Below are 24,453 nucleotides of genomic sequence, written 5' to 3' on the forward strand. Positions count from 1 at the left end.
TTTAAAATGTCACCCAGATGTTTTCATCTTTTTTAACATTACTCAACTACTGATATAAGTTTTACTCTCTTTTTTTAATATTTTAAGTTCTGTGAGTCATGGAACACCTTTCCATTTTTTTATTTTTTATATTTTTTTGAGAGACAGGGGCAGCAAATATATATTTAAAGTCTTAATTTTTCTGCAAGCTGCTTTCTCTAACAAGAAGGCTGTACACGTAGCCTTGATGTATGTGATTACAAAAAAACTAAGAAGGAAGTCATGATTTCATCAATCGCTGTAGAAGGCATTTGAATGTGAGATGTGAAGAGATCAGGAAAGGTGGAAAGACTGCTGGCCCTCGCGAGCTGCAATCAACAGTTTCTCTCGCATGATCTCTATGCTGGAGTAGTCAGGCAGCTTCAGGTAGTTGACGCAGGTCATGACTGAAGGGAGGAAGTCATCCGGGTTCTCTGTTGACTCAAATGTCTTCCTCACAATTGTCAGAGGGGGGTTCAGACTCCGGAAACCTGAGGGAAAAGCAACACCAGGCTAAGGACAACACACCCTCAGTAGTATCTGCATAAACTCTTCAAGGGATATAACTGGCTAATGCTCAGTTCTTTAACACCTAAAATAAGAAGTGTGTACGAGTAGCCTTACCTCCAACAGGCAGTCTGGGGCTTCCTGTGACGAACTGCAAGAAGAGTCTCTGCTGCTCAGCATCAAAGCTGCTCAACACCTCAAACAAGAACCGAACTGCACGGCTGCAGAGAAATTTGATGAAATAGACATGAGACATGGATCCTGAGGCTAAAGTTTACCTATATATACACACACACACACACACAAACTACTGTTGACTGATGGGGTAATAAGTGTCAGTGTCAGAAATAACTGCCAACTTGATATGGTGTTTCTGATTTGTGTCTACCATGGCCTGTGGTGCAGGGTGACACACTAAATATAAATTCAACTGAACACAAATTGGGTCTGATGATCAAATTCTTTGGAGAAAAAGGAGAAAAATGACTGAAGCCCGTGACTTTGTTATTATTTTGAGGTCTCTTTTCCCTATTAACATTTCAAGTGTCATTGTTTTTGGTTTTTTTTTGCCCTTACCTGTCATGTGTGTAGCCGTGGTCCGGTCGACAGCACTCCATCAGCGTTTTGACATCCCATGTCTCTGATTTACTGCCACACAGCAATTGGTCAAGCTATAGCAGGAGAGGGGAGACAATGAGAAATGGACATAAGTAGAACTTTTGCTTTTGCAGGGAGATTTGATTAATAACACTCTTAAGAATAAATGACCTAATGTTATGTTGAATAGATTAACTGAAAATATGGAGGCAAAGGCAAGAACAGTGACCCTGTGGCATGACCTCTAATTAACCAGCCAAAACATTCTACTTAATTCTTCAGTAAAGAAGATTAAAAAGGGAGCATAAAAAAAAACAAAAAAAAACAACAGAAAACGTACCTCCTCTGGATAAAAATACTGCAGGTGATGCAAAGGGAAGACAGACTCAAACCCTTCCCTAAATGACTCAAATTGCCTGGATACACCTTCATTTAAAGTCCAGTACACCACCAACTAGAACGAGAGAAAAAGCAATGTGATAAAAATTATAAGAGGTGCAACAATAAGTGGCAAAAAAGTTTGAAACCAAGGGACATTGATACGATTCTTTACCCTGAGGTACTCCTCCAGGTTGTAGATAGTGACTGGGACATCTTTGCCGCCCTTTTTTAGCTCAATGTTGGGGAATCCTGGGAGGGTGAAATCCAAACCCAAGTCCTCTACTGAGCAGCCGTTCATATTCAGGCTCTCCAGTGCCTGCTGCAGGGTCTCCCTTGTCTGAAAAAATAAGCCCATGTTCATAAATTGACAGGCAGTGATTTAGTGATGGAGGGTTGCAGGTGAAGGCATTACTTTTCTCTTCAACTGCCACTGAAAATGTGTTGCAGCACTAGCACATGTCCAATTTGTCAATGAGACTGAGGACTTAGATGAAGATACTTTCATGCAGCCAGGTTGGCCACAGCATGCCTCACTTTGGATGGTTTGGATTGGTTTTCTTTGATGGCACTGGACGATGAGCAATGTTGTACCTGTGATCGGTCCTGCTCCAGCCTCTTCTTCTGGCGGATGATGTCCTCCAGGTGCTGAATGGACTTGGCCACGCTTGGATCAATGTTCACCAGGTCGTGGGAGCTTATAGACATCTCATGCCGCAGCATCCACTTATAGAACGGCAGTCCCAGGGGCAGGTCCAGCTGAGAAAAGCGAGATGAGCAAGTGCTTTATGTTAGGTTGGCTAAACCAAGGCTGTACATGAGGGGAAAAAAAAGGTGATCTTTTATATTCTGCACATGTAGTAGACATCTTAAATCCAGTTGTTTCACAGTTTGTGAAGACATATTGAAGTATTTAGATGGAAAAAAATGTACCCAACTCAAATTTGATTAAACTTAAATGTCCACAAACATATTAATCTACTGTATGTCTAAAAAGTTTAATTTAGCATTGTCAGAAGAGCATTCTGAAATACTTTTGCTCAGTTGAAAACAGAATCCTAATTGCCAAGACAAAAGTCATTACCAGTCTGAAATCCATAATGGCTTTGGCCATTAGCTTTCCTAAGAAACGAAATTTCATTTTGATTTTGGCTATGTGTGCTGGTTTGGTTGTCCTGCCGAAAGGAACAGCAAACAATCCTCTGGAGCTGAACATGTACTTAGTTCCCTCTTGGCTTCCTGTTGAGGAGACAAGTATAGTCAGGTAAAAATACAAAATACACAGTATGATATACTATCACATTTACAGATAATCAATAAAGCCAGATTTACATTTTCTCAAATTATATTAGGAGTGAAATGGTTGGCTCCCTTATGTAGTACATGTCATATTTGAGCAAAAATACGTAAAACCAAACAAGACATGTTTGGTTGTTTGGCCCCATTTGTTAGCTGTGCCCTTGGATTAACAGTGTAGGTGGAGATGGTACCTTTAGGATTGGCCAAAGTGACTTCTTCACCTCTCCACAAGCCAAGGTCAGCCCGCTGGAGCTCTTGGGACACAAGAGCGTAGAATTCCAGTGTTGGGCCAAGACCTGTGCCAACCTGAAAGAAAAAAAAATTCACTCCAATAAATAAATAATATAAATAAATAAATAAAGCTTGCACCAATGTCTTCTCAATGCCTCGTGTACCTCATTCTCATACTGAATCTCCAACATTGCCCTGGAGCTGCCAAGGTCCTGCATCACAGACTCAGCTTGTTTGAGAAGCTCATCTCGGTTTATCGTTCTCTGAAAATCGACAAGAGGAAAGAAGGCAAGTTAAATTCAGGTCTGCAAAAAGAGATCAACATCTGATACATAGAAAACCCAGACAAAATTGAGATAAGTGACACAAAATGATCAAAGAACTGTTTTATAAAATATAACAAGTGCAACACTTTAAAGTGGCAACAAACAGTACCTTTTTCCTGTCAAGACGTGGTGCAACTCTGCTGTCCTGAGAATCTGATTGGTTGATCTCAGGGTTTGTGTCCAACAGACGTTGCATTGCTCTGTCGCGATCAAAGGCAGTTACATAGAACAACATCTGCCGGGTGTCAAAAGGAAAGAAAAAAGGACTAGAGAGGGAGATAAAGAGAGAGGTCAGTCAAGGGTCTGTTTTGTAGTCAAATGGTACAATGGTACAAGCAAAAGTTTCCTATTCCCTTCTCAGGTTAACAGTTTGAAACACCCACCAGGTCTTCCCTAGTTCAATGAGCCAAGTAGGGATGTTCCCCGTCATGATGACCAGTGGGTCTTGTAGCTGACGGTTGGCTTTGGCTGTCAGCTTACTGTTAATGAACTCATTGGTAGGGATGATTTCCTTACACACAGCATTCTGCAGGATAACCAAAAATATTGTTATTTTAATAAATTGAATGATCTACTGGATTGACACGAAGGTGCGTACACACACGTACAAACACACAAGAAGAGGTGGTACCATTCTGATCATGTGCACACATGTACATGTGTACTGTGTCTCAAGCAAACATTTAATTATTTATTTATTTATTTTTTAACAAGAAATTTGTATTTTGAGGAGTTATAACCCTCAGTTGACTTCACATGCATCAGTCTTCAGGAAGGTGACTTACATCATACAAATAGAACCAATATCTACTGATGGAGTGCAGGACCCTCAACAGAAGGTTGACCTCTAATGAAGGGTCTTCAAAGGTTATGGTCTCTGGTGGCTCTGAAGTGAGGTATGTCTCTAAGGGATTGATGACGCTGGGACACACACCATCTAAAAATTATGGAAATGAAGAGTAGCGGTTAGTTTCCATGAACAAGATATAGTCCAGTCATAAAGCAGCAACTATTTTCAATGCTCCAAGGTATCATGGACTAGATAGAGGTTGGAGGTTTGACTTATGAAGCATGCATTTTATGATGAGATCCTGGTGATCTACTGTGACAGTCCTTTTCAGAACCCTCAGACTAGACTGCAAAGGATTTACCTGCATTTTATTGTTATGACCTTGATCTGGTCACACAACTGCCTAGCCTGACTAAAAAATAAGGTACAATTCAACAACCATTTAAAAAAAAGTACATGAAAAAAGCAGAGGCAGCAAGTTTTGCTTAAATTGGCATTAGATGAGTAGTTGTAAGATTTCAGTGCTTGATAGCTGTAGCGAAACTGGCTAGATAAATTCTTTATGGTGGGATTTTTCAGATTCTTACCATGCCACAGCTCATCTTGCTTCTTTGCATTGCGAGGTGAGGTTTTGGTGGGAGCAGTCTGGGCTCTGCCCCTCTTTCCACCCACAGCATCTTTGCTGCCATCCTCATCCTCTCTCACAGGCTTATACCTGTCAAGCAAGACATGACATTTTGTCTCAAGGTGCTTTTACTGGTACGGATGCAACTGTTACAAGTTCTTGAGAAAAAAAATTTATACATGCTTATGAAATTAGCATGATCACAGCGTGCTTTAGACACTGATCTTTTCAGCTCCATTTTTTTGACAGGACTCTGTGAGTATGTGAATATTTTAGTGCTTATTATGCATCACAGGAAATACAATGGAAGGTAAAATATATTTCAAAAAACTTGGCAAATTAATATGGAAGGCAAATCAGTTTCAAACTGGAGTTTTCCCCAGGGAAAAACAGAGCATGGCATTCAAGGTAGAGAAAGCTGTAATGTGCAGAGGAAAATTAAAAACTCTTCTGGAAGAAAAGAAACATCTATGCACCAAACATTTAAGAAAAAACACAAAACAAATTATACCATATTGTGTGCGTTTTGGTCCAGATGCCAGCTCGCCCAAGTGGGTTTGCCTCATCATCTGTCGACTCCCTTTCTTCTTCTGCTTGGAGACTGTACTGCCGCACAGCCTGGTACACTGTCATATTGTATGGTAACAGGTGGTCACCAATGTAAAACTGTAGTCTGTGACGCACACTCCCAGAATTCAGGAACTGTGCTGCCTGCGTTGGATATTACAGAATATTACATATGTTGGAATAATTACAGTCAAGGTATAATTCAATTGAGTTCTCTCATATTCACACTGAATTGTTTGCTTGCAAAATTAAAAAAAAAAAAAAAAAAAATCTATAAGCTTCAGTTGCCATTAATGGCGTCACATACCAGTGATTCATCTATTTCATCATCTGAACCGTCATCATCACTGTCTTCATCCTCTTCTCTGATTCTGCCATACCCTGTACAGACAAGATTTGAAGTTAGCAAAGTGTGCCCAGTGTTGTCACATGGGAAGATAGCAGGGAATCAAGGAGGACATTAAATCAAGTCGCCCAATTTTGGTCTAACTTTTCCTTATTTGAGAATAGTGCTTGATAATCCCATGTGGATTCAAGAGAGACATGTGCTGGTCTCTTTAACCGCTCCAAAGCTATCAGAGCAGTTCCTCACCTCTGACAACAAGATATCGCTCTATGGCTTGCACAAGTGCCAGTGGGTCTATCTTTACAGGGCCGCCTTTCCACTGTTTAACATTAGTGCAATCTGGGTGTCTCTGCAGCTGACACTTCAGCTGATGCGTGTTGAAGAACTTCAGTGCCTGAGAGCCCCTGAAAAGTGAAAATTGTTGAATTAAACAAGTGTTCAAGAAAATGTATGAATTTAAGTAATTTAAATGTGAACTAATGTAAAGACCTGCTGCCATTCCCATTGCCACTAGGGAAGTCATGGACTTTGACAGGGAACTGTTCCATTTGGCTCAGACAGCTGTTCATCTTGTGCACCAGTGCCAGGTAGGGACCATTCTCTGTTGGATCTAGACGACCAACAGGCTCCATTCCTGGAACCTACAAACCACATGGTAAAGATTAAAGTCAACATGGACAACAAGAAGTGGATCACACACAGCTAACTTAATATATTCAACAATAATTAATGCATTTATTTTTTTTTTATCTTTGGTTAATAATATAATAAAACACATATCTCACCGGACAGCCAGCAAACACATGGAGGAACCTTTTGAGCCTCACATCACGACTAAGCAGGTCCCTGTCAGTGTTAGAGGTAAGGTAGACCAAAAGCTGTTTCACCAGCCCACTGTGCTGGATCTCAAAAGATGACACATCAGATTCCGATACAATACTAGATATCGCCAACAGGCACTCCATACCACCATCCACCTGTGACAAAGGAACGCAAAAGAAAGATTTTTCAGTCCTGGCATGTAACAGTTTAAATTAATCAATTAGACTCTTTGTCCAATTTGCAGCAACAGGACATACTTAATGTTTAGAACATAGCAGTCCATTACATTTTAACATTTTTTCCTACAGCTGGTTCAACTTTAAGGACAACCTTCAATATAACAATAAATGGCTTTAATTTGTTGGGATGTTTGAATTTAGGATTGTTATTCAATAAAGTGGCTATATTTCACCTGCAGGTTCAGCTGCTCAGTGGCTGTGCAAAGTCTCTGGAGTACATTCAGTGCAGGGTTGCTGCCATCCACATTTTCAGAGTTGAAATAGCGCTCCACAAATTTGCTCGCTTGTTCTTTGATCCAGGCCTTTATTTTGTCTCTGAAAAACAATAAAGAAAGTGTGTTCTGTTTAAATATTTGGATCAATCAATTAAATGAGAAGGTTTGGCCAAGATAATATAGAAGAGGAAAAAGCTAATACTTTTACTATTAATTCATCTTCATACCTGTTATTTGAAATGGAGTCCTTTGGAGGAGCCCTTGCCAGTCCGCTGACCCCCGCTGTGCGTGAGGGTTCTGAGTTGGCATTATTGGTCTGAGCACCCAGCTTGCCCCAGGTCTTGGGATTGAGACTGGCCAAGAAGGATGATTTGGGTGACTGAGTACTTGGAGGACTCTTGGCTGTAATGAACCCAAAAGCTTAATTAAGAGGGCATCTGTATGACCAGGAACACGCTGCCTGCATTGCGCGCCAGTGCAAAGGAATCACTGCCAACAATGAACCATTTGAGCTATCACTTAACAGCAAAAACAATTTGCTGTTAGCCTTGTAATAGACACAATGGTGACTTAATTGCTTATAGCCAATATAGGTGTAAGCTGCCTAGTAAAACTGACATGACATCCATCCACATAGTAGTTTAGTCATATTAAACATATGAAGCATGTCATAATGTAGCAGGATCTTCCTGCCTGACACTGGCATATTCATAGATGAAGTTATTTTAACCAAAAGAATAATGCGGTTTGGTGCCTTTCTCAACAGTAATAAACTTTGCACACACAGTGATAATAACACTTTAACTTACCCTGATTGTCTACTTTATCATCATCTCTCGGAGGGGAATATTTGGGCCTTCTTGGCCCTCTTTTAGGTAGTCGTTTCCTCTTTAGGACATCACTTAACCGCCTTGGTTGAGAAAAAAATAATTAGCATAATGCTTCTGGGAGTAAAGAAAAGCTGAATGCACATCATTACAGTAACAAACTGACCTAACCCTAACACCAATATATACTGATAAAGAGTAGCATACATGAATTACTGAATAAACACACAAATGGTGTCCAACCTGCTCAGATCTACACCATTTGGGGATACCACTTTATTCCCACTCCCTGGTCCATGTCTTTTTCCGTATCCCATGCCCCACCTGTGGACAGTGTGTCTAATCACTGGCCTGTTTCAGAGTCCGTTATCCAGTTTGATTTTGTGATGTTTTACATTCACTTCAGAATAGTTAAAAATTGTTATTCTGGATGGTTTGGGGACAATGGTAAAAGAAAGTTGTCTAGATTCCTGCTTGAATTCAGTTCCTTCTCAAAACTGAGTTAACTTGGGTGAGCATTTAATCTTTTACCAATGCTCAAGAAAAGGTTTACCACAGCTTTATTTAAATATTCTAAGTCTTCTTCAGCATCAGAAACACATTTGAGTATTTTTATTTCTGAAGCACAGCCACATATTGTGGCTACATTTTTATTTGATGGAGTACGGTGGTCAAAATCAGCTTTATGCCTATACTGATACATAGTGTCACTGTGCCCAATATTTTGAATTCATTGCCATGCACGTCTAATGACTATACTTACGGGGATTTATAGACGGCCTTCTGTTGATGCTTTGTTTGTTTATTATTCAACCCAGTTACTTTATTGGTGTACTATTTCAGAAATGATCATCTAGGAGATTTAAACACTACCTGCTAAACTCATGCTTCTGATTATCTTAGTGAGCTCTTCTCCCATTTATCTCCAATTAACAAACACATTAGAACTAATCGAAAGGTCCCTCTAATGTTCCACTTCAACTGATGTTTTCTAATAGGAGTGACAATTGGCTGCAAGTGATATTTGCTTTAGTAAGACAACTGTAGAACCAAAGCACCAATCACAGTTAAGGAAATTTAATAAATTTAGTATTAACCAAATACAATTAGGAGGCAGCACGGCAGCATAGTGGTTAGTGCTGCTGCTTCACAACAAAAAAGGTTGTGGGATTGCGCCGTGGGACACTAAATTGTCCGCAGGTCTGGGTGCGTGTGTGTGAATGGTTGTTCGTTTCTGTATGTTGGCCCTGCGATGGACTAGTGACCTGTCCAGGGTGTACCACACCCTCGCCCAATGTGAGCTGGGATTGGCTCCAGCACCCCCACGACCCAGAAACAGATAATGGGTAAAAGATGAATGAATGAATGAATGAATTACAATTAGGATGCTGTGTATCACTCTACCATCATTGATATTGGATACAGTACCAGTCAGAGTCCTGTATGAAAAGCTTGTGTGGATATCGCTGTAAAACACATATCAATGCTCATTTGACATAGCTCTTATTGAGAAGGTTCCCTTCTTGGTGGCAGTGGTTTTTTTGGACAGTGACCAACAGAGGCTCCTGAACTGATTTTCAACCTATATCAAAAGACCCGCTTTGAAAGTTTTTATTATCCAACCACATTAAACTCTCTTAATGTAACATTTAACTGCAGTGGATTATCTTTTTATTTCATTATATGAAATATAATTGTATATTATTGCCATAAATTTGTATGTATTTTAATATTTTGTTCCTTTTTGTTCCTTTTTAAGCTGCTATCAAAAACATTAAGTTCTCAAAGCTTGTATACCAAATCAGGATATTTTTTTAGTTTTACAACATGGGAAACTAATTTAATTATTAAATAGTTTTCTAGTATGACAATAACTTTGGGCTTGTGCTGGAAAAAGGAATCTTTGAAACACTTCCAAACCAAAGCCACATATAGCTAAAGACTCACCCCTGGGGGCTGAGGTCCAGCGAGTCATCCATGCTGTGCTGGAAGCTGGGTGAGCCCAGGTCTGGAGTTGCATTATTTGTAGATGTGGTGGATGCAGTGCTGATTGTGGTTGTGCAGAGACTAGCAGTACCACTTGGGCAAGCTTTAGGGGGACTAGTGACTAGAAAGCTCTCAGACTCTGCCAGGTTCTTTACCTGATGCATTACACCTGGAGGGAGAGATGATTAAGTATGACATTACAAACTGGCTTGAGTCAAAGAATATATACACCGTAATTTCCAGACTACTCCCGCTACTTTTTTCCCATGCTTTGAACCCTGTGGCTTAAACAACGACGTGGCTAATTTATGGATTTTTACGGGTAACAATCTTCATGCCGCCAATACATTTAGCATCACATCAGACCAATGAAATTACCGAACAGGTCACAGTGGACCCATGAAATTGTGCGAATGAAATTTAACGCACCCACTCTAAATTCTTTAGATCAGTCATTTATTTTGCGCTTGGTGCACACACCCTGATCATAGAAAACACACAAAGCAATGCATATGATGCAGCTTTCAAGTTACAGTCGATCGATGTGGCAAAAACACGAAATCTTTCTGTGTAACATATTTCCTGCCATATGCCATTTCCTACCATATTTCCGACACCTGCAGCTTATAAACAAGTGTGGCCTATATATGTACAAAACAGTTTATCTCTTCAAATTTAGCGGGTGTGGCTTATATTCAGGTGTGCTCTATAGTCTGGAAATTACGGTATCTCCCTACAAAAAGGAAACCTCTTGCAAGCTTGAAAAAAAATCACTTGTATCTGTCTGAGGACTGTATCAGTGTGAGGTAGAGACAATGCATTTTACTGCTAAAAGATCTTCCAACTGCAGGTAACCACTTGTCTGATAAGCTTTCAGTGGTAAGAAAATTGTTTTGAAATGTGACTTGAGATGTGTCAACAAAGTATAAGATCCTATAACCTTTAGGTAAATCTCAACCACATAAATATGTCAACAGTTTCCATGTGTCTAGATGCAGCTTCAGTTTTGGAATTTCCCCAACTTACATCATCTCAGGCCTAGCACAACTGTACAACACCATTCATTTCCAAGGCACACTTCTTTAACAGTTCAGAAGCAGTCAGAGCTAATATAAATTTTTAGATCACCACATTTTGTGACGCTATGACACACAGACAATTACATTTTCAGGGGATAATACACTACCTTCTCTTCTGAAATAGACACTGAAAACGTCAGGCAGCTTCTGCATGAGGATCTCAGCCATTTGCAGAGAACCTACTACAATCTTCAGGTCCTGGCTGGACAGCATGGAGGCAATGTGACTGCACAATGGGCACACAGATTGAAGTCAATTTACCTTTACTCAGAGAGTACAATTAACTATCAGTAATTAGTCCATTGTGGTGGTGCTGTTACCTGGACACAGCATGGTTCCTCAGCACATCCTTCAGCAGCTCTGCATCAGCAAAGTAGATGATCCTGAGGATGGCTCTAAGGCACTTGTGTCTGACGGCAGGGCCAGCTGATGAGCTGTATACCTCATATAAGACCCCAAACAAGGTTTTGATAAAGCACTTTGCCAGTTCAGGGTCCTCCTTCATCAACTGGGCTCGTGCATCTTCGCGACGAACCTCCTGGTGACTCCCTAGAGATAAACAGTGAACAGGTCATTTTTTTGTCCCCTTACACATCAGGCACAGTATCCACATATAATACTGGCTAGACAGTTGGTATTGTCAGCACCACACTGACTGAGGCTTGATTCTGACTGGTCCGTATCAGATAATGTATCTGTAATCAAGAATCTATGTGATTAACGTTGTCCCCGGCGTCCATCCCAAAAGAAGCAGATATTGAATGTCTGATGCTCATGGCTACTCCTTTACAAATGTTATGAATAGGTCAAGCTAACATCATGCCACAAATATTTGAAATTTGCCAGCATTACCTGTATTGGGATTGGCAAGAGGATTTGGTTTCCTCTGGATGCCACGTGCTGTTCCTGTATCTTCATTTATCTGCTGCATAGAGTTGAAGTCAATGGTGTACACGCGGCCTAGAGTTGACAAACTAATCTCATCTTCTCCGTTCTGGTGGGCTGTCTGTGGGACCAGATATTCACCAAATATTCTAAATGTAAGCACTGCATAGGAGTCTGTGCAAATCTGCCCTTAAATAGTTATGTAAAAAGTATCACTATATATTATCATAAACTTTATCAAAACATTAAGTTTATATCTGGTGGATTAATACCTCAATGATGCGGCTGTCAATGCGGTTGTAAGGATGCCATAGTCCCCGGTCATCTCTCCACTGCCAGATCGCACCCTCTGTCGTCTGTGCACTACCCTTCTTCAGCATTACATCAACAGCAAAGATGCCCTCTCTTGGCAGGCAGGGCATCAGCTCACTGTAAGAAGAAGACAGGTGTCAGGGAGCTACAACATTGCATTGAATTTTATTTCAGTTGAATGGCCATCAACTGAAATAGGTTTGACTTCAAATTGTACTGGTTGTACTAAATTGTACAATTAGTACTAATTGTACTAAAAAGGAAATGGAAATTTAGGAAATGTATACAATAGAACTACCAGCATGAATTTATTCATTGCAACTGACGACTGTGGTAAAACTATTTGATCATCTAGGAAAGTCATCGTAAAGCTCTTAAAAAAGCAGTAGTGACATTTATGGCCTTGCTGCTATAATTGACAGTTTCTGTAATTTGTGCAAAGAACAATGCAAGGATGTTTTACATGCACTGCACAGTGTAAAGGTTAACCCATTGTGAACAAATGTTACCATATGAGGGAGGTCAGTTCATAGAGCTCCTGGGGGCTCCGGGGTACCAGTTCAATCTGTTCCTGGCAGCTGCCATTTGATGCACCACACAAGAGGAAACGCAGAGTTTCGGCTATATCTGTTAGGAAAAGGTAAGGCATGCAAAGCAAATTTTAGCGGCAGCCAATGACATGCAAGTCAATGTGAACAGACACAAATTCACTCTGGATGGAACTTACAAAGGAAAACATCACACCATTGGTCTGAATTTTGGAGCTACTCACTTTGTTTCATCAGCTGGACAGCCAGACAAGGGCAGTTAGAGCACATGAGGGAAAACATCCGCACAACCATGATGAACATCCCCGAGCTGAGTACAGGGGGGGTCACTACTAACAGCTGCTGAATGTTGGTCAACAGGTCACGTGACGCCACCTCCTGCAGCAGGTTCTGTTGATTTAAAGGCAACACATACACTCACATTAGGGAAGTTGAATAATATACTGGGATGACACCAAAACGGCAAACATGGTGTGAAATAAAAAAAAAAATTAAATACAAACCTCTTCGTGTTGAAAGTTGTCCACCAGTCTGGCAAAACAGAGACAAGTGCTTTCCACGGATTTTTTATCCTAAGAGAGTTTAAAATGAACATAATCAGAGTATCTTTTTCACTTGTTGCACTGAAATATAAACATTTGCATGAATACTATTTGAAGCATCCATGTATGCCTTACAATAATAAAACTAGAAACTTGAAAAGTGGTAAAAACTGGACTACAATAGAAAATATGGTATTAGGTATTAATGTGCACACTAATAATACAAAGATGTAAATAAAAAAAATTGCACTGTAATTTCAGCAATAGCATACATTAATGCACAAATAGTGTAGAATATAATATTAAACCACAAACAGGTATGGGTGGTTTAGTAATCTGCAGCCAAATCAGCATTGATGCCTTCTTGCGTGGTGAGGTTTGCGCCATTGTTTTTCCTGCTTTTGGCCAAGTACATTTAGTATGTTACAGGGAGGGTTTTTCCCATTGCACAAACTCAGGTCTTTCTTATAATTTGTGGTATTACAACAACAGTACCTTGCTTTCTTATTTTTATCATTGTATTAACTGAATTTAACTTTAGGAATATGAAACTTCTTCCATGAGGAACACCCCCAAATCCTGTTGTGTTGCATTTTGTCGTTCATTATTTTCAGACATGTGCGGAAACACACCTGGTGTGTGAGTCTCTGCGTCAACAGCGGCAGAGAATCAGCAACAAAGTGAAACTCATCTGGAGTAATGCTCTGGCAGCAGTTGGCTGCAATAGCCAAAGCATTCCTCTGAGCATTGATGCTGAAGAACTCCAGATAGAGGAGGCAGTCAGCAAGCCCTCCCTGTAAAGAAGAAATGATAGGATTACAGTAGTCTGGAATTCAGGGTAAAAGATATGTTACACCAAAAAAGACTCAACACTCACAGCCTGCAGAATGGCTTTACTGTGTCGCCTAGACAACATCTCCAGGGCAGTTAGGGCCTGCTCTGCTACGTCAATGAATTGAATCACCTGAAGCTGCATACAAGAAGGTGGAACAAGGTATTAGCATATAAAAAGGCCACCTCTGCAAATTAACAAGTGATTAGGGACGGGCAGAGAGAGAGCAGTGTCTTACCTTCTCCAGGAAGACAGGAATAGCATCGACCACCACAGCAGAGGATCGAGGCAGTGCCTCCATCATATATGTGAGTGCACGAGAGGCATGATTCATCTGTTCACATAAAGGAAAGCACAAACCCAGTAGCATTACAAAAATTAAGGAGGGGGGAAGGAAGAAGGGAAAAAAAAAAAAAACAAAAACAAAACACCCCACCCCCACCAACTAATAAATAAATAAAAACAAGACAACTATATGTTAAACACAAAGAATTATACTCACAATATCAAAGTTATGCTCCATTTGTAACAGTGTAATCTGTGAAAGAAGGTTATGTATTAATATCGGATAAGATCAGTGACAGACAAATTATCCTATTGCACAAAGCAACAGGTAACTAACAGGTAACTATTTACTATTGAGTTTTTTTCTTTCTAGGTACAGGTGCAATACACATAGAAGATAAAGATGAAGATGAAAAGGCACATGTCAAAACAGATTAAGACTTACCAAAGCAGGCACCACACTCTTGACAGGGAACCCACCAAGTGTCTCCTCATTGCCCATCACCAGCAGCTGGCACATCTCAATAGCAGCTTGGAGTTGTTGAGACTCATCGCCTGTGGCTTGTAGGCCCTGCAGCAGTTGCTGAGCCTTGGAGCCTGAACACAGGGTGAAGAATTCATCAAGTGTTATCTAGAGCTTTGCAAATGTGAGGAAAACTGAAGCAGTGATAAAGGGTTCTACTCACTGGCTCCACTGCCTATGGTCCTGTGAAATAGCTGTGACATGCGGGGTCCCAGAGGCCCAAAGAGATGCGGAGGGAGACCTCTGGCCTCAAGTAGGGCTAGAAGGACAAAAACAGAAAAGGTTTTAGGATCACCTTTTCCAATGGTAAAATAAAAGTTTTTTTGAACATGTGCGTTCTTGTGTGTGTGTGTGTGCGCATATAACATACCTTGAAGCCTTCCCATTTCAGAGTCATCAGACTCACTCTCTCCAGACGTGGTCATGCCAACTGCTCCAGCAACTGAGCTTGAAGCTGGACACGGAAAAAGCATGAAAATACGATTCACAATGAAAAAAAAAAAAATTAACAAACAAACAAACATTGTTTTACTTGCAAACAAAAACTTAAAAACTGGCATTTTGGGTACCTGAAGCTCCTTGTGATGCCTCATCAGTGCGAGCAGCTGATGAGTTGGCCCCATCCTGGTTGTTGTCGGAGTCGGCCATTTTCTCTTGTCGGCGAGCGTCGGCTGCCCCGCGCTTGCCTAGGCCTGAACCCCGCCGACTATAGTATGAGTGAAAAGAGATTGCATATGAGATACATGACAGAATGTGAAGCAGAGTACATGCTGTGTTACCACTCCCAGTGTACTAAGTGGTTCCACTGGATATTTTAAGGATGACTAAAGGAGGATGCATAAAAACCACTGTGTAGTTTTTAAACAAATTCCCAATACCTGTACCCAAAGCTTTCAACGTTGACTTAAGATTGTAGTAACCACTCATGTTCTACAGAATGCCAGCAATGAAAACACGGAAGGTGAAGTGGGGTTTTACAAATAATGCTCATATTCTTTGGAAGTAAATAAAGACAATTTTTGCAGCACACAAGTTTGTTTTCAATAGCAAGGATTCAGTCAAAAACACTTCAAAGCTACATTTCTGGTTATAAAGGGGAAATATCTATTATTGTGATCATTTTTGATTCTAGTGGTGGCAACATTTTTCAGTTTTGTAGAGGAAACAAAATACAATCTAATTATTGCCACCCTTGAATTTCACAAATGAGTCAGACGTAAATTCAAATTGCCCATATGTATTCCTGCCACAATTTGGATCAATTTAAATTAGTTTGTCAAACAAGTTAAAAAATAACCTGTGCCTGTTTGCCAGTGTTCTGATGACTTGCATTAACATTATGAATGAATTAATTTACTTACTTATAAGTAAATTACTTATAGAAAGAAGATGATTTGTTACCAGTTTCTTTTATGATGAAGAATGCTGAACTAATCTGATAGGGATTTCTGACATTTAGTCTCATCGCACTGATCTCCATGTCATAAAACAAATGAATACATTTTCATGTACTTTTTAGAAGATTAATATCTACTCTATAGCTTGTGATTTATACCTGGTGCTGGCACAGGAGCCCGTGGTCTTCTGGCGTGTGCTCCGCCGAAAGCTGGGGAGCTCTGCTGGAGGAGACTCGCTGCGCTTCTTTGTAGATTTCCTCAAACCTAAAGTAGAAAAAGAACTATTGACTTGAATATATTACTAGAATAACAGATCAATTCACTTTGATATTTGCTTTGATTGATAAACCAGATGATATGAAACAGTAATCTAGCTATCATAGTTGTCTTAAGAATTCACTGCAAGTTTCACCTTGAAGTGTGTTAGTATCAAGTGGCTACGACGCCAACCTTACAATAGAAAACATGACTCCATTGCATAATTATTGCTCATACTTCTGTGAATAATGTTGGTCAGTAAAATATTTTCGGGTACAGACAAATGACTGTCACTTTTCAATACAGCAAGTGCTCCAGTATTGCCAGTTTGGAGCCTTGTACCACTGACTAGAATGGTATTAATAGTAACCCAACTATGGCGCTATGACAGGACAACCTTCATGCTTAATCCATGACTCATAATTCTGCAGTATAAAAATAAACATTTCAATTCATTCAAGATTAAAAATTATAATTTATTTTTTGTACTATTGACCATACCTTTGCCACCTACTTTCAAGTTTTCATAGCTGGTCTTACAGTTATGAAGCTTCATGACAAAAGTTTCAGTGAGATTTTAAATATAGAGGATATAATTAATATAAAGCTATTCTAATGATAAATTATTCCTCATTGTTGAGGCTGCAGTAACATTGCTAATTCAGCATGAGCAAAATGACTTGCAATAAACAGCCACACAAAATCAGTGTAACATATGAAACAGCTTTGTATATGCTTACTCACCATTACAGCTGAAAGTCATAAAATCTATATCTGCAATAAGTTATTATAAACCGACAGATGAGGATATTCCAAGAGAGATGAAGTTTTTCCTCTTGACAGAAATGGCTTATGAGCCCTTCCCTGCCCTCAAACATACCCCTGGTCAGCTGGTGGACCAACACACCAAAGCCAACTTAGGAGGGGTCTCTTCATTTTGGCACAGGGCCCATGGCACAGAGCCCACCTCAGTTCCTATCCTTTCACCTGCTTAGAACAGCCTGACCTCACACCAACCTCAAAGTTTAAACTTACTCAACCATGCGCACCACATTTCTACCGTCATATCAGTGTATCTGGCCATTACTTGCAAATTTTCCTCCGCATCACTCTAGGCGTCTTTAGCATGCTAACCAGAAAATTCATGCATTTTAAAAGTTTGACCTATTTTGGCTTTAGTCAGAGGCTGACCAATAAATTGGAATGACAGAAAATTTTGATTGTGGTTTTGATTTTGACATATGTATGTGCATATGAAAAAAAAATGTTTCACAAGAAATAGTAAACAATTGTCAATAATGCATTAATATGATAATTTAGGAACACTTGCCATTGTTTGGTTTGTCTTCCAGAAAGTACAAACTTTGTACACTGTAAGTCCAGCATTCACAATTAACTTGGGGTGTCAGGATTTTCCATAGAGAGCCAATTCGATTATATTTGGATTTTAACTGTCACATTTAAATTCAATTCTCAATCTCTTTCATTGGTCCTTTTTGCAGAAATGGCTATGCCATTGTTAGACTTGTCTAATCTATTCTGGTATGGTGTCATTGGTTTTATGCCATGATAACGCAATTGTTTTATTCTAATTTCATAAGATAGTCTGCATAGCATCATGAATGATCTCCATCAGGTGTCTGCAACTTACCATACCAAGGCCTTATTAAATTTAAATTATTTATTCCCAAGAACTTGTTTCACAGAGGCGTACTGCATGTGGAGTAGGATACATGCTCCTGACATAGCTTAGAAACTGAAGTTTTCTCGACAATACTGAGCGTGTTAACAAAGCTCAGGTGGAAAGCAAAATATTTCCACACCTATGATTTGGAGTTTGAGTTCGATTAGTACGTTTTTGATATCAAAAGTTGATATCAAAGGTTGAAATCGTAATGTAATTTTGATTGATATCCGATTTATAATCAAGATTGTGAGACCTCTAATATTAATGAGTGCAGCCAATAGAAAATTGGTTAAGGCACAACAAGTTTTAAAACAATTCAAATTTTCTAGTTATTCTGAAATGTACATAGAGTGATGTCATTGTGTTTTTTGAAATATATACATTTAAATATATGTATATGTAATTTAAACCCTTAAAATAATCTAAATGTTTGCATATGCAGGGTCTTCTTTATATAATGAAAACAAAAGCTATAGGAAGTTGCTACAAATATGTTGCACTGCAGGAAGTAAAACAAAAAAACAAAACAAAACAAAAACATTTCCTAATCTCTGAAAGGGGCCTGTTCTATTACGTTAACGCAATTTTCTGGTTCTTGGTGACATACATTTTTTTGTACCTTGGGCAATTTACCGTTTCTTTTGCACCATGTCAGGAAATTTACTATACTTAATTGAAAAAGTGGAGGTGTTGACTTGACTTGTGTCAAAACCAACAGATTATTTTACCATGAATTCATTCTCATTCTGACTCTTAAGTATCCATATTCCCTTTGACATTGTACTTTTTCCTCTTATGCATTTTGCTGCTGTCCAATTTCAGGCTACAGATACTAAGTCTGACATCTCAGCCAGTTTACCAGCTCAATGAAGTTCACACCAATCACATGTGAAGTAGAAATAATAGTCAAAACACATAAGCTTTGTTGTATGTGTCAGTGGTCAGTGTCACCAATTATAATTATACATGATGTGTACATCATGAGCTACACATAATATTTTGTCCCTATGTGTTACAGTATATTCACATGCACTGATTTGTATCAACAAAACAAAACAAAACAAAAAAAAAAAAAAAAAACAAAGTGAGCTTTTGTAACTGTTGCGATGACTCTGCTTGGATCTTAGGTTCTGTGACATTTAACCCCAGAGACGTAACCTCCAACCAACCACACGGGAATAATGTGCTGACACGCAACAAGCTTGCTACTACCCTGCTTAAACCCCACCATCTTTTCCTGGCAATTAAACCAAAAGCCCTTCAAACAAACCCTAAGGCTGACCCTCTTCCATCATACTCAACCCCCGCCATCACTTACAATGGGTAAATGAACTCAGATTTGAAATACTGCTATATTTCTGAAATGACCCTCCATAGAAGCGAAATGCTCTCTGAAAAGGAACTACGAGAGGCTACGACAATTGATGAAATTATTGTCTCTACAATAATTTCAGGATATCCAAACATAGTTGATGTGACTCACTTGCTAGTTTAGCTTGTAATCCTGATGGCCCAGGTTTGGAAGTCTCAGTCTTGGAGGATCCAGGCAAGGACAGTTTGGGTTTTGGCAGGTTGACTTTGGGGTTAAAGCGTGCTGCCCACTCAAATTTTGAAGAGCTAGCAGATTTAGCCTGTTCCTTGTCACGTGTACTACGGCGTGGAGAGGGGCTTGAGGCTGAGCGAGAACGACGTGCCTTGGTTTGATCTTTTCCCTGTTTGACTCGAGCGCCTTGCGTGGTGGCGCTGTTGGTGCCTGTGGTAGAGGAAGAGGAGGAGGTGGAGGCAGAGGAAGAGGAGTCTGTCACGTTGCTACACCCAGCTTTGGCTGAGGCGGCCGATTTAGACGCCAGCTTGGTGGGTTTTGCAGTTCTGCCCTCAGTACGATTGGGGAGGGACCCAGCGGTGCTACTTAGACCGGGGAGAGAGTCTGCTTTCTTTCGTTTCTGGATTGGTGAGGCCGCAACGGACCCACTCTTCTTGGTCTGACCTCGACCTGACGATGCAGGTGGTTCTGAGGCAAGTGATCTCTTCTTTGACTTAGCTTGGCTTTTCTTGGTCTCTGAGGTATTATCTCGGGGTGGTGGGAGCGACTTGGGCTTCTTGGCAGGAGTCGGTCCAAATGTACTGATTTGGTCAGGAGCTTCACTTCGCTTTAGCCCTCTGGTGCCTTCACTCTTTGACTGGTGGCCTGGTCGTTCCTGTTCAGATGTCCCTGCAGCCTCTGGGTCGTCTTGCAACACAAATGAAGCCACGGACAGAGTAAGACCGCTTCTGCCAGGGAGTAAAAGAGACAGCAGAACACTACCTTAGGAAATTGCTCAAATTAAAAAAAACTGATGAATACCAATGACACATCCATTGAACTCATTCAGATTTAGGAGAAACCCCACAGTGGTACATTATGTTTGATTTTTTGGAATAAAATACAAACCCTACATACACATACACACATGCACACATTAAGCACCAAGAAGAGAGGAGGGGTACCTTCTTGAGCTGTGCCCTCTGGACTGGCCAGTGGCTGTGCTGGCTGTGGCTTTGGAAGCCTTAGAATTAGGTCTTCTACTTTCAGGTGGGGAATTTGCTTTATGTTTTACCTGCTCTGACTGCAACCTGTAAGGTTGGAAATTAAAGAGCAAGTGATAGTGTAGGTTTCTGTAACTAGGCCACATAAAAGAGAGACTTAATCAAACCCAAAATTCCCTGACTGTGTATAAATGGTCTCTGATCATCAACAACTTTGGATTTGCATGCAAACAGCTTTAAAAAAAAAAAAAAAAAGAGTTAATCACCATTTCACTATAATGATAATACACAAGTTTCTTCTTTGATCAAAGAGGCCATTATAACCATTGTGCATTATGTTTACATTTCAAATTAAACACTGTAGCAGCCCTCTTATTCCATTCCGTTCAACAAAGCCCCAAGTGATGTTTCCAAAAACTGATTACTGAGTCTTACTTTGAACTGAGATGTGAACTAAAATTGGACAGCAGGTTTGGAGACTCACCTTCCCGTGACTGTATGGTCTTGTGGCTGGGCCGCAGCAGTGTTCCTCTGTGAACGGCGCAGTGACCCCCCTGGATTGGAATTAGGCCGGTTGGACATTGGCACCTCTCTCCTGAAGGGACATACCCTTTCTAGACACTACCATTCACTGTAATCACAGAGAAAGACACAACATTAAAAATTTGCTTGAATTAAATAGTGAGTCTTGCCCACAACTAGTTGTAGCTTCAAACAGGTTGCAGGTGTGACGGAGACAGCGATCACAGCTGTTGCACTCTTGCTCTTAAAACAATATATCTAAACCACTAGTGCACAATCATCTTAAGGTACACACTAACCCTAGAAAAAAAACTGAGCATCTTACTTTTCACTTTGCCATTTGAGTAGGAGCTGGAGCCTGATCTACAGACAATGCTAATGATAGTTGATGAAATTAAAAAAAAGAAAACAACCACCACACAAAAAATCCACACAGCTCAGTTTGTTTTCCATCTTCTCACACTTTCCCCCAGTTTGTAAATCTCCCTATAATAAATCACAACAAAATTCATTTTTATGTGAACCACTCACAGAAAGACATTTCAATATTAACCATTTGTACAGTTTAAATCAAATTACAATCTATAATGACTTTAAGAGACAGCACTTAAAACAGTTTTGACAGTATGGGATTGTTAATTTTAATGCCAGAAGACCCATAACGCTATGAAAAGAAGTATCATACCATACCTTTTTAAAATGAATTTGCCCATTGTAATTCATCAGGCCAGTAATCACAATAACCACACGCATCTTCATCATTATACTATCACTCTACAGTATCAATACAATAACCTGAATATCAATTGAGGGATTGAGTGAAATCTTAGTAAAGCTAGCAATTGGAAACACTCAAAATCAAACCAACCACCACAAAGAGTTTTTCTTTTCTTTTTCTTTTATATATATATATATATATATATATATATATATATATATATATATATATATAAAATTACTAGTAGGTTATAAGTAGCTTTAAATTCCACAACAATTGCATACCAGACCAATGTGGCTTGTTGACAAAATTGCATTTATCACTTAAGACAGCATATTAAAATAAATAAATAAATAAATAAAAAGTTTTAAATATCAAGTATAACCTGTGTACTTCTTGTAAGCTAATGAGATAAGGGCACTGTTATTAAGAGATTGATGTGTTTTGAACACACACACAAACACACATTGGATGGTTTATCAATCGATAGAGACTACTGAGTCACAACCTTAACACCTTTTGGCATCGTTGCCATCCAAAAGTAAGATTATTAGTCAACCCGTTCAGAAAAGGCTTAAATCATATCATTGATCACAAAAATACGCCACACTTGGCAAGCTCACAGGGCCATTTTAGGCCTGCACTGACAGTGCATCCCAGTCTTTGTTTATTCGTCCATTCTGACAACTGGTGCACCACACTCGCCCATTATGTGACTCGTTAAGCAATACGGAGCTTGAAACAAGAGCCAGTACAAAGTTTCGTCTACTGCGCTCATAAACAAGCACCACAGTGTCCAATTTTATATCCCCGGTGAACGGAGGCCTGTGTTTCTGACGTAGTTGTCTCCCACCATCGACTAGCATGTTTAGCTACTCATATCCTTGCTAATCTCATACATTTGGACAGCAGTACCGTCGCATTTATACCTTCACGAAATCATAGCACATCCCAAAGGCGAAGCTGGTAGATGCTTCATAATGGATACAATGGCAAAAAAATGCTACAAGGCTAGTAGTTACATACCAGAGTCTCGTTAAAGTTACGTTTGCTAACGTAGCAGTGGTTCCATGGAAATGCGTAGTTGGCGTACCGGCGTCTCAACCTATTTAGCTCCCCGACTAAGCGTGCTGCCAATATTCAGCAGCTATCTTGTCTGTAGCTAAAGTTTGGTACGAAACGGCGACATTAAACTGAACGGCAAAGACGGGTCCCTTCAGTAGCAAATGACAAATGCGTTCACCTGAGATTAGCTACAAATCGAAAAATGGCAGCATCGGCTAGACCGTCTTTCGAAACCGATTTAAAGCAATATATCTAGCAGGCTACCAGTAAACCAACGCAGGCTACATTGGTATTCTCACTGCCATGACTCTCTGTCTGGCGTACAATCAGGTTTAAAGAAAAAATATGTATGATGTCTCGCACGCAAGTTAGCTAACCTCCTGTACTATTTGATGGAACGATCGACTCAAACATACACAGCTGTCAGGGCGACAGGCAACCGGGCAGATCCAGTATCAGTCTCATAGGAACTGTCAATGCGAATGTTGAGTACACAACTAATGTTAACGCTAACTAATGTTAGCTAGCTTTGAGGGTTCACTAATGTTTTCTAAGCTGATTTAAGGCCAATGCCTGCCTCTCACCACAACGCTGGCTAGCGCTTAGGCTAGCGCTAACCACACAGATACAAGTTGACTATTAAACGAGCTGCGTGCCACCAAAACACACGCTTTCGATTAAGAGCTTGAGTGAAGGGACCCCAAAAAAAAGCATCGAACATTTTATTTAGCTCCCGTTCAGACCAGAATGACGAGTATCACGGCTAATTATTAGCAAGCTAACGCTAGCTTAGCTAAGTTAGGCAGCGAATGTTAACTCACCAACAATAAGTGGACAAAAATAAACACCTGATTGTTGGGTATGGATACTATTGTTCTTGGCTGGTATTGGTTAATCTAACTGCCCGGGTGACAATCAATCCCAGACTTTATACAAAATTTACGTCTGCGGGCCAGTCACGTCGATGACGTTTAACGTTGTCAAATCAAACAAGAGCCGTAGCTACAGCCAGCTAACCTTGGCATGCAAGCTAATCAATATTAGCAAGCCTTGTTGTCGCTGCCTTACGCTTTTCCACCTCGACAGGATTGGGATTATTTACACAAACAACTGCTTCGTTACAACTCACGAATTTAGTCTTTTGGGAACAATTTGGCTCAACTTCATCTTTAAAAACAAGTTGTTTAGCTTACGGCTAGCATGTTAACGCCAGCTAGCAAAAAGAAATGGCCTCTGATACCTTTTAGACACAAAAAACAGGAAAGCAGGAACGGGATTCGAGATATTTTCGCAACACTGAATCATAATTCATCCGATGTTTTTCGACACTGAATAACCCCGAAGGTCCGAGAGACCGTTGTATGGCATGTCACTGAAAATTTCTACCTTTTGTATAGTGTTGTTACCTATTTGTTCCAGTGTTGTAGTTGTAACAGACAGTGCACCAGCTCCTCTTTTCTCTCTCTACCACCGCTACTTTCACACACATCAGCTGAGGGGC

At 40.0% G+C, this 24,453-nt stretch overlaps 1 protein-coding gene across 9 annotated transcripts; it reads right to left on the bottom strand.

The window, feature by feature from the left end:
* Nucleotides 1-312: 312 nt before the first annotated feature.
* trip12 (thyroid hormone receptor interactor 12) lies at nt 313-24,444 on the bottom strand. 9 transcript variants are annotated; one of them, XM_029517072.1, is made up of 42 exons: nt 21,132-21,229; nt 20,609-20,734; nt 19,751-20,392; nt 19,605-19,663; nt 16,335-16,440; nt 15,349-15,485; nt 15,150-15,233; nt 14,943-15,038; nt 14,702-14,853; nt 14,474-14,509; nt 14,210-14,305; nt 14,017-14,109; nt 13,772-13,933; nt 13,101-13,169; nt 12,822-12,987; nt 12,559-12,676; nt 12,010-12,166; nt 11,705-11,858; nt 11,173-11,401; nt 10,960-11,078; nt 9,735-9,942; nt 7,770-7,870; nt 7,188-7,362; nt 6,919-7,060; nt 6,470-6,661; nt 6,174-6,325; nt 5,931-6,088; nt 5,646-5,719; nt 5,283-5,482; nt 4,734-4,861; nt 4,142-4,293; nt 3,740-3,882; nt 3,466-3,622; nt 3,195-3,293; nt 2,991-3,105; nt 2,585-2,739; nt 2,095-2,259; nt 1,676-1,840; nt 1,463-1,576; nt 1,102-1,196; nt 643-746; nt 313-509 (listed from the first exon to the last, which is right to left on the bottom strand). In XM_029517072.1, the coding sequence occupies exons 1-42, from the start codon at nt 21,227-21,229 to the stop codon at nt 313-315; spliced, it is 6,090 nt and encodes a 2,029-aa protein (XP_029372932.1). The 9 variants fall into 9 exon arrangements, with proteins under 9 accessions (XP_029372932.1, XP_029372933.1, XP_029372931.1 ...); XM_029517073.1 differs by lacking the exon at nt 20,609-20,734 and adding an exon at nt 24,359-24,444 and having other exon boundaries at nt 19,605-20,392; nt 21,132-21,278; XM_029517071.1 differs by having other exon boundaries at nt 5,931-6,105; nt 6,176-6,325; nt 11,705-11,777; nt 19,605-20,392.
* Between the last annotated feature and the right edge of the window lie 9 nt (nt 24,445-24,453).

The sequence above is a fragment of the Echeneis naucrates genome, chromosome 13, assembly GCF_900963305.1.
Source record: "Echeneis naucrates chromosome 13, fEcheNa1.1, whole genome shotgun sequence".
NCBI lineage: Eukaryota > Metazoa > Chordata > Actinopteri > Carangiformes > Echeneidae > Echeneis > Echeneis naucrates.